This window comes from Helicoverpa zea, chromosome 31, assembly GCF_022581195.2.
Source record: "Helicoverpa zea isolate HzStark_Cry1AcR chromosome 31, ilHelZeax1.1, whole genome shotgun sequence".
Lineage (NCBI taxonomy): Eukaryota > Metazoa > Arthropoda > Insecta > Lepidoptera > Noctuidae > Helicoverpa > Helicoverpa zea.
Genome location: NC_061482.1, coordinates 17,786,301 through 17,797,483, shown reverse-complemented (window position 1 = coordinate 17,797,483; position 11,183 = coordinate 17,786,301). Strand labels below are relative to the sequence as shown.

At 37.6% G+C, this 11,183-nt stretch overlaps 1 protein-coding gene across 1 annotated transcript; it reads right to left on the bottom strand.

Moving 5' to 3' along the window:
- Positions 1–9,820: 9,820 nt before the first annotated feature.
- Positions 9,821–10,621, bottom strand: LOC124645393 (suppressor of tumorigenicity 14 protein homolog). The gene has a single exon (XM_047185194.1). It carries the CDS (start codon positions 10,619–10,621, stop codon positions 9,821–9,823), a length of 801 nt encoding a protein of 266 aa, XP_047041150.1.
- Positions 10,622–11,183: the final 562 nt, after the last annotated feature.

The following is an 11,183-nucleotide window of genomic DNA, read 5'->3' as shown; positions in this document are numbered from 1 at the left end:
TTGGAAGCAATATAAAGTTGCTGGTTGTTGAATTGTCGTCAAGACGATTTTAGCAGTGGTGGGATTTCCTAGAGGATATAATACAATAACCTATTTGCCTTATAATCAATTGTGTTTAATAATTGTTGTGCTTGCATGCCAACAAGGCGGAATGTACACGGATCTTATTATGTTGTTTACAATCCTATTTTGTAAGTGCCTGCATTCTAAGCAAATAAAGACCTATTCTATTCCAAAAATCTGCTGGTCATTAAATTGACAGCTTGACGGTTAGCAGTAGTGTATATCTACTGGTCATTAGATTGACAGCTTGGCAGTTGGCAGTAGCGTGTATCTACTGGTCATTAGATTGACAGCTTGGCAGTTGGCAGTAGTGTGTATCTACTGGTCATTAAATTGACAGCCTGATTGTTGGCAGTAGTCTATATCTACTGGTCATTGAATTGACAGCTTGATGGTTGGCAGTAGTGTGTATCTACTGGTCATTAAATTGACAGCCTGATTGTTGGCAGTAGTCTATATCTACTGGGCATTGAATTGACAGCTTGATGGTTGGCAGTAGTGTATATCTACTGGTCATTAAATTGACAGCTTGGCAGTTGGCAGTAGTCTATATCTACTGGTCATTAAATTGACAGCTTGACAGTTGGCAGTAGTGTGTATCTACTGGTCATTAAATTGACAGCCTGATTGTTGGCAGTAGTCTATATCTACTGGTCATTGAATTGACAGCTTGATGGTTGGCAGTAGTGTGTATCTACTGGTCATTAAATTGACAGCCTGATTGTTGGCAGTAGTCTATATCTACTGGGCATTGAATTGACAGCTTGATGGTTGGCAGTAGTGTATATCTACTGGTCATTAAATTGACAGCTTGGCAGTTGGCAGTCGTCTATATCTACTGGTCATTAAATTGACAGCTTGACAGTTGGCAGTAGTCTATATCTACTGGTCATTAAATTGACAGCTTGACAGTTAACGGTAGTGAACGTCTACTGGTCATTCAATTGACTGTACACGCATAAATTATCTGGCGATAGTTGTCAACTACTGCAACAACTAAATAGTAAATCTTGATAATTTTTATATTTTCTGTGCCCGGTGATTTGGATCATAAAAAGCTTCCAAACTTAACTTCTCAGAGTCTAGTCAACAACTTATACCTGCTATATTGTTCTGGTACTTAACTAACTTAATTCAAGTGCTTGCAATATAGAGGATATTACAAGAACAAACTGGTGGGTTATATACTCAACGGTTCTACAAATGACAAACATGTGCTAGGTATCTAGTTAAACAAACAGCACATTGAGGGACCGTAGTAGGTTGGCCATGTATGTTGAAGAACTCGCCCAGGTATACTGGTATGTATTCACCTATGCACAACATCCAAGTCCATCAACACCTCTAGTGGGTTGCCTACCCATAATAGTGTTAATTATAACAGTTGCTCAGTCACCCTAGGTATAATTTCAATACTTTTACTTTATTTTGCTGTATTAAAGAGGTTGTTATACAACAGAGATATTCCAGAAGATACAGAACAGTAGAACAGCATACAAGCAGCAATACTAGCTGGAAAATGTGGATCAAAATTTTGGTATTCAATAGATAGAATCTTTGGTAAACATGCTAGCTCACAATTGTAATTTCAGTACTTTAGGTTGATATAAAACTCTTAGATCAAAAGAATATGGAACTAAGCATTGGAGCAATCTGTGATTTATTTGACAATGCTACTTTATCTACCCAACTGCCTCGTTGGTCTAGCTGTCGCAAGCGCGGCTGCTGAGCACGAGGTCTCGGGTTCGATTCCCGGGTCGGGCCTGGAAGTTGGTGATTGATACACCCGTGCATCGGAAAGCACGTAAATGTCGGTCCTGCGCCTGATCTCTTTCCGGTCGTGTCGGATTGCCGTCCCATCGGGTTATGAGAGTGAAGGTACAGTGAGTGCACCTGTGTCTGCGCAAATGCTTGTGCACTATAATATGTCCTGCGCAGTTGGCTAATCCCCTTACGTGAGTACAGCCGCCGTAGCCGATAATCGGCTAGGAGGACATCATCATCATTTACCCAACTGGGCCTTCTCATCTGTGACAAAAAATCTTTTAAGGATGATACCTGGAAGGAGTTCCAATGTAGATACTTACTCTGGGAACTGTCTAATGATGATTAGCTCATGGATGATTGTTGCAATCAAGTTCTCAAAAGTTGATGATTGCGTGTGCTTTTAAAACCTTCAAGACTCAGGCTTGAATGAATTTTAATTGGTATCTTAGCCTCTTTTTTATTGATTTACATTGGTGTTTACAAATAGTTTAACAAAGTGGCCCTCATTATAATATTGTTATTTGCAAATTATGTTTTACAGTATTGCAGTACCAATAAGCAGTATAAGTACATTGAGAGTTGTGGAAGAATATGCTTCCATAGGAGCGAATAACGTAACCATATATGAACATATATGAAATAGAATCCATTTATTGATCTCAAGTTAATAAATCATCACATTAATATATTCTTGAAGTGCACACCTACTTGTAATATAAAGTTGTGTAATTTCCTCAACCCATCCCATAAGATAAGATCCATATGGGTGATGGGATGGATATCTATTAACAAAATAATGTCTTGTGTCCATAGCGTTAGGGTTAATAATAATTGATCTTAGAACACCAATCTTAGGTTACCGTAAGACAATTGGACTCGCATGAGAGGTAAAGAACTTTATCACTATTTACATTTATCGACATTTATTACTCTTTTGTGCTAATTAAACTACACAGTTGCGTCGACATTTGGTTAATAATAACTAAAATATTATTAAGTTCCTAAGTCCTACTGCAAAATATAATCTGAGTAAGTGTTCCTTAAAGTATAGGAAGTAAAATTGCCCTTAGTCACCAAATCGTTTAAAAATTTACTGGGGTGCTGTCCCTATAAAAGATAATAATATTTTTATATTCTGGTTGTCTAACTAAAACAACGTAGATAAAGTCAGCTGCAATAAAGGGTAAGCGCTTTTGAACGAAACTATAAACATACTTATGCAGCCAACTATACTTACATAAAAAAAAAAATATATATTACGTTACCTATACGCGGTCATGAAATTGGAAAAGCGTAAAATATTAAAAATGGAAGCAGCACAAAGCTGATCATCAAATTGATGAGGTCAAGTATGACATGAGAGCAGCATAGCTGCTCATGAAATTGAGATATAGAATTAGAATCCCACATTTATCTATGTGTAGACAAATGTTTTAGAAAGTTTAGCGGTTGTTTTGCAAAAGGAAAATTGCATCGACTAGAAAACTGTTTGTGAGCTGCTGTCACCTTGTTGAAAGGAAGAAGAGCATGAGTTGAGGGTCAGGGACTCTTCTATTTTATGGTGATGCAGAATGTCACAGCTTCAAAATATATAGTGCAAAGTTAGTGACACCTGTTAAAGTGCGTTCGTTACATAATATGGTTCTAATTAGTTAAAATCTAATAATATAATTAGTTAAATATGTAACCATGACACTAAAAAGCTTACCATCAAAGCATAATAATTCTTTGACTACTTTAATTTTTGAAACTAACTCTCAAACTCTCAAATTAAAAACTACATATTACCAAAATTAGTTGAGTTAGCATTCTCTTGCTTACAAGGCACACAAAGTACTTAACTCGTACATAGAACTACAATTTAAACCATTAAATTGGTGACAAAATATGTGGTCGCCATTAAATTGGAGACAAAGTATGTGGTCACCATTAAATGGGTGACAAAGTATGGAGTCACCATTAAATTGGAGACAAAGTATGTGGTCACCATTAAATGGGTGACAAAGTATAGAGTCACCATTAAATTGGAGACAAAGTATGTGGTCGCCATTAAATGGGTGACAAAGTATATGGTCATCATCAAATTGGAAACAGTCCATCTAGGTCACCATTCAATTGGGACGATCTTATGTGATTACTTTCCTCGTACGGCTCGTACGGTTTTGAATGAGTGAAAAGCATTGATGAGGTACCCTAATGCCGATCTTTTACCTTGGAACAATGCATTCTGTATCAGTTTTAAGTGAAGTCGAACCAAGCAAGATGAGTGCTCATTATCTGAAGGCACAGCAATATTTCAGACTTGCTTGATTTCACATGGACTGATTGGCGGGATGTCTGCCAAATGGACGGATCATCTCTAGTGTAGATATAATACAGGGCCGGAACAGCGGCTACAAAACCTGAAGTTAAACTTGCCGGCCTGATATCACTGCTACGAATTTGTCTTGTTGAGCCTGAAGCAGATGCTGGTATGTTACCGTCTGCAAAGGGACGGATTTTTATTTATGTTTATTTCACAAGGGAAGGGATGTAGTGTCCTGCAGTATCACCGATATCTGTCGTCTCCTTAAATGGAAAGGGAAATGAAATGGAAACGGAACAAAGTAAATCAGTTTGATGGCAGTGTGATCGGTGGACTGATCTGATAGCGTGGTTTTGTTGTGCTGCAGGTGTTTGATAGATCTTTAAGAAATTACCAAAATATTTATGAGTTTGATTGTTGGACTTTTTGAAACAAGGTTAAAATCAAAACAACAAGGGAGAGATGTAGTGTATGCAGGTACATGTGCATCATTGTATAGGTTATGTCATTATTATGACGCCTCGTGCGCATACGTCACTCGGTTATAAATACCGGATCGAGCGGTGGGGAGTCAGTCGTTGTCAGACTGTCGACCTGTGTGGTGGTGCGTTGGCGAGTCGATTAACATAATAAAATGAGCGTACAATACACGTACCCAAAGGATAAAACGGGACGCTATTGTTTTCGCTCCTCCGTCCGTCCGTCCGTCTGTCACCAGGCTGTATCTCATGAACCGTGATGGTTAAATGATGTATTTCTGTTGCCGCTATAACAACAAATACTGAAAAATAGAATAAAATAGTTATTTTGGGGGGCTCCCATACAACAAACGTGATTTTAAATAATGGTACGGAATCGTTTGCGTGAGTCCAACTCGCACTTTGCCGGTTTTTTTTAATATTTTAAGAGGAAAACGGCTTACGGAGAAAAATATACTAATTAGGCCTCGCGGCTTCGCCAGCAGCTGAGTACCGTTTTATCTATGAAATGGAAACTCCAATAATATTTTCCGATGCTTAATTAACAGACTGTATTTCGTTCAAAGAAATTATTGGTAAAATATGTTGCACATTTGGTAATTTTTATGTTACTCTGATAGCGTATCGAAAAGGCGTAAATATTGTTTAAAGGATTGTTAGTCTTTTAGTAATTGAGCCCTAAAGAATGATAATAATTGAGACGGACAACGAAGTCTAAGTCTTAAGGCCCCGTTTTACCCTTTGCTACGGAACCCAAAAGTCATTTTTTTTCAAAGAATTCTTTCAAGAAGCTCATGTATTGTATTCAGTACTTTCGAGTTACATAAAACCATATTTTTATTTCAAGGCACCATAAGTTGTCATACACAATGTATTAGTAAAATATGGCTGAAGTTTCTCCCGGAATTCTCGCGAATATAAATTTTAAGTTAGAGTTTCAACGCATGAATTTCATCGGCATTGCAATATTATTTCGCCATTTTGAATTCCGTCTCTCGTACCTTGTAATATTTGGGAAAATTTTAAAATAGTTTTTGGTGAAGAATATTGCATTTTATAATTTAATTTTATGCAAATAACATTGTTTACGTAGTTGGGTTTATGTTTTGATAAAATATATACTTAAGTAGTGGCTAATTGGCTATTGCAATTTGTGACCAAGTCATTTTTAATGCTTATTTCTATTATATAAATGAGAGGGGGAAAAAGACCTAAAAACAAAACGGATGGATTATTGAAGAGATTTCATAACACAGTTAGTTTCAAGTAGCCGGACGGACGGCAATCTAGCCGGCCTAACGACAGTCCAGCCGGACAGAGAACACAATACCTCCGGTTTCAGAACCGGACATAAAAGAGTATAGTTCATACATCGTTGAAACACGTAACTTAGACTGTTAACCTCAGATGGGGGGTAATAAAAGTAGGGGAGGTAGTCTTAAGTTGATGTAGGAAAGCTTTTTAATGTTTGTATTATTGTCTGTATTGTTGTATTAGAATGTAATGTAATGGTGTCTTTTTAACCGACTTCGTAAAAAGAAGGAGGAATGTAAAAACTGTAATTTTATCGAGACACTGAATTCTAGAAAAATTTTGGACGTAAAAGTATTTTCTTTAGATTTTCAGCGTTTTTAAAACTTGTTTTTTTTTTACACAGGGGTTTCATATTCATTCAGGAATTCGTTTTGTGACCTTGTTACCTTATGTAAGTATGAATCTCAAAGGCCAAACTGTCCGTGGTACCTTCGTCTTACACAGAAACATTTCTGTAGGTAATCCCCATACATCATGCGAATATAATACAATAAATTGAGCCTGAGTAATATTTACGGCTGTATCGGCAAAATTTATGATATTGCGTCGTCCTTGGACCATTAATTAGTGACGAAGTTACTCTCACAATTGTAAGAATAATTTATGAGTTCTGGGTCGAGGTAAATATGACAATGTCATTGGTAATGTGACATATTTTTTGACCTTCTATTAATTACTGCTTGTTCTTGTTTCGTTGGATTAGTTATGATGACATGACAAACAGTGCCCGATTATTTTTTAAATCATACTTGTACATTTTTTTATCGACCGGTATTTTGATTGGGCTCTCAATTAATATGAAAATGTCTGATCGTTCCTTGTCGAAGCTAATTTGTAAGGCTTTCAGGCTAAAACGGATAAACCGATTGAGATGTAATTTGGAAAGGTACGTACCCTACAGACAAAATAGTGTTCTATAGCGGTTAAAAACTTCATTTAATATAGGTATAAAAAGTTGGTGCCCAAAGTATTAATGCTATGAAGACGAACTCACAAAAGTTAAAAACATAAAAAATCCAAGTACAGTTTAGACAGTTCAGGATAAATAAATCATAAGAGGTAATACATGCATACAATGATATATCTCTCTATTATGCTGAAAGTTTCAGAGATTATATCAGCTGATATATTTCAAGGTTTTTCTTCGTTGTTTATTTCTTTAGTTTGTTTTCAATCTACAGACATAAAGAACTTTGTGCGCCTAAATTACGCGACTGAAGTTTCGCGGCTCAGTATATGTACATTGTTTTGGATTCGGGATTACCTTATCAGCTTATCATCTTTCTGTCAGTCGATAGTTCAATTTGCAGTAAAGGACAATGCTATTCTTTGTATGGAAGTTGGGCTCAAGAGTTGCCCACAGTAACTGCATAGTGTATTATGTTCCATAGGCTTATAATAGGTCCCAGACCGAAATATTTCGAAATCTATCTCAGGAGTGCTGAGAAAAACTGGTTTGACTCTTATTCAATACTACGAAAAATATGCTTACGAACTCTTAACTATTCCACTTTTATTACCTTAATTGAAATGCATTATAATATTAATCGACAAATACGAGGTATTGAACGAGATTTTTTTTTACCGACTTCAAAAAATGGAGGAGTTTCTCAGTTCGTTTGTATTCTTTTTACGTAAGTACGTGCATAACTCCGTCGTTTACCAACCGATTTAAACAATCATTTTATTGTTTAAAAGGATTTACTTTCCAAATAGTTCCAGGGTCCAGGGTCTGGTGATAGAAACCTTAAAACATTATGGAACTCTCGGAAATTGTAAGCACATATCGAATAAAAACTTGTCAATCGGGTATATGTCTCCGACACCACAAAACTGTGGAGGTTAAGACCTGACCTGGGCTGCGGGTTGTTCGAAAGAGATACCGCGGCCCTGGTACATAAAAGGCCTATGACGGAACACGACGATTTTAGTCAGTAAGAGTCTGACACTCCCTCACCGCTGCTAACCCACAGCGGGTGGGGTCATTTGATGATTTTACGTCGCTAAAAAAAAAAAAAAAAAAAAAAGACCTGACCTGACGATGGAGACGACAGTGAGACGAGGGAACTCCTCAACGGTATCTATTTACTACCTCGTGTTTGAGCTTATTTTATTCGTCTTGATAAGATTTTTCCATTGCCATTAAGGATATTAATTGCATGACGCTACTCGAACTTAGGACTGATTGTGGTAGATAGAGACTGAAAAGCAAGAGAAACAACAATTACCTTTAAACGTCTATTTCTGCTTTTTTTTTTTTATCCTGTTAACAGTGAAACCACTATCTATCTGAATGTTATTTCAAGAAAAAAAGAGGTTGTTAGGTTTGTGGCTGCTTAAAATGGCTTGCTAACAATGGCTGGCTAACATTAGAACTGGTTTTTCTCGGGACCTCTGGGACCGATTTCAAAAATATTTGGATTCCGTCTTAAGAGTGAAGTAAAAAACCTATTTTAATCATTCCCACTACTGGGCAAATGGCTTGGGCTTCATAAACTGACTGTTCAAGTTGGACATTAGAACCGGGTTTTCTCGGGACCTCTGGGACCGATTTCAAAAATATTTGGATTCCGTCTTAAGAGTGAAGTAAAGAACCTATTCTAACCATTCCCACTACTGGGCAAATGGCTTGGGCTTTATAAAGTAACTGTTCAAGTTTAACATTTGAACCGGTTTTTCTCGGGACCTCTGGGACCGATTTCCAAAATATTTGGATTTCGTGACAACAGTGAAGTAAAAAACCTATTCTAACCATTCCCACTACTGGGCAAATGGCTTGGGCTTTATAAAGTGACTGTTCAAGTTTAACATTTGAACCGGTTTTTCTCGGGATCTCTGGGACCGATTTCCAAAATATTTGGATTTCGTGTTAACAGTGCAGCAAAGAACCTATTTCGACCACTTTCACTACTGGGCAAATGGCTCAGGCTTTGTTAAGTGACTATCTATGGAGAACATTTGAACCGGTTTTTCTCGGGACCTCTGGGACCGATTTCAAAAATATTTGGATTTCGTGTTCAGAGTGCACTATGGAACCTATTCTAACCATTCCCACTACTGGGCAAATGGCTTGGGCTTTATAAAGTGACTGTTCAAGTTTAACATTTGAACCGGTTTTTCTCGGGACCTCTGGGACCGATTTCCAAAATATTTGGATTTCGTGATAACAGTGAAGTAAAGAACCTATTCTAACCATTCCCACTACTGGGCAAATGGCTTGGGCTTTATAAAGTGACTGTTCAAGTTTAACATTTGAACCGGTTTTTCTCGGGACCTCTGGGACCGATTTCAAAAATATTTGGATTCCGTCTTAAGAGTGAAGTAAAGAACCTATTCTAACCATTCCCACTACTGGGCAAATGGCTTGGACTTTATAAAGTGACTGATCAAGTTTAACATTTGAACCGGTTTTTCTCGGGACCTCTGGGACCGATTTCCAAAATATTTGGATTTCGTGATAACAGTGAAGTAAAGAACCTATTCTAACCATTCCCACTACTGGGCAAATGGCTCAGGCTTTGTTAAGTGACTATCTATGGAGAACATTTGAACCGGTTTTTCTCGGGACCTCTGGGACCGATTTCAAAAATATTTGGATTTCGTGTTCAGAGTGCACTATGGAACCAGCTGAAACTACTCCCACTGCTGGGCAAACTTTGAGCCCACACCCTGGCATTGTCCTTAGCTGTTAATTAGCTCTCAATCCAATTAAACAAATATATTGACAAACACATTTAAATAAATAGATTTTTCATAGCAGCTCTCTCGTTTCATATAAACTTGATTTTATGCAAATATACACCAGACTTATCCCGTTCAATTCTACAAATATAAGATCTTGTATGATTTCGTGCACACCACATATATTTACAGAAGTCAATGATTCTCTTTGTCAGGTATAATCAGGTACCAACGGGATCACCTTGTCAGCTACTGCTGTCATGCGCATAGTTTCCTCAATCCAGGGACTGTAAACATGCAACGGTAGAAACACAGTTATATCTTGTGAATAGTCAGTCAGAACTCCCAGGATCGTGTGGTCGTCTAGTAGAAGGGGACAGCCCACGTCCCATTGGTATGTCGTCGTACCCCCGGCATGGTTATCGACACACAACTTTGGTATTTTAGTAAATAGCAGGTTTTCGTAACACTTTTGAATAACAGCCTTAGCAGCCTGTAAGGGTTCGTACATTGCTGCGGTAAGGTCGTACATCTGATCGGGCTGCGTCGGCCCTCCTCCGACAAACGTCACAGACTTCCCGACCAGATCCTGCTTGGTAGCTATCATACCGTAAGTAATTAAGTTTATTTTATCTTTAACATGCAGCAACGCTATATTGTGATCCGAAGACGGCCTGTGAAATGGATCCGAATAAAAATCTGGATGGATAATAATTTTGCGTACTCGCGAGTAAAGTTTCGTTTTGACTGGCGACGCGGTGAAGTTGCCGTACCAAACAGCTAGACTGTCGAAGAAATCTTCGCCCATGAGATGTTCATCATCATAAAATGGATAGGCAGCAGTGACTGCCCAGTCGGGGGACAGCATTGCGGCTGAGCACCACTTGTGATCCAGATCCTTTATGTAGGCCACCACAACTACGAAAGGATATTCTCCGTCTTCAACATCCTCGCCTCCTCCAACTCTTAAATGTTTTACTTCTGACTGATTATTTTTTGCATCCACTGTCATATAGAAAATGGAGACCGCCAGTAATCTGAGCATTCTCAGAAACTCGACGATGTGTTGTAATGATAACGTATGAATAAAGTTCTAAGGAATTCCTTTTCTTCTTTTAATTTAGTAAAAATATCGTTTCAAGTCATGTTTTGTATTGTATTTCACTAAATGTGATGCAATATTGACTCAGTTCAGTAAAATTAAAATAATCACAAAGCAATTGAAAAAGTTATACTATAAAATTTTTATGATAGCTATATTTTTGATCGTCGATTCAATGCAAAATATTTCGATCAAATAGTTACATGGTTGGATGGACATGTAAAAGTTTGGTTGTTTATTTATTAATGTTCTAACTTTCAGTCTGTTTGATAGGATGGACGTGTAATGCAGTGTCGCTACTGGCACAACTTGGGCCCACTTACCGGCGACGTCGGGAAGAAGTTCACCATGATAATGCCGCCATTTTCTTCCTGCAATTTTATATTTATGTGAGTTTTATTTTATAAATACAATCTTAAGTTCTCACGCCATGAGCAACTACATCGGGTTAATCAATAATCGGCTTGGTTGG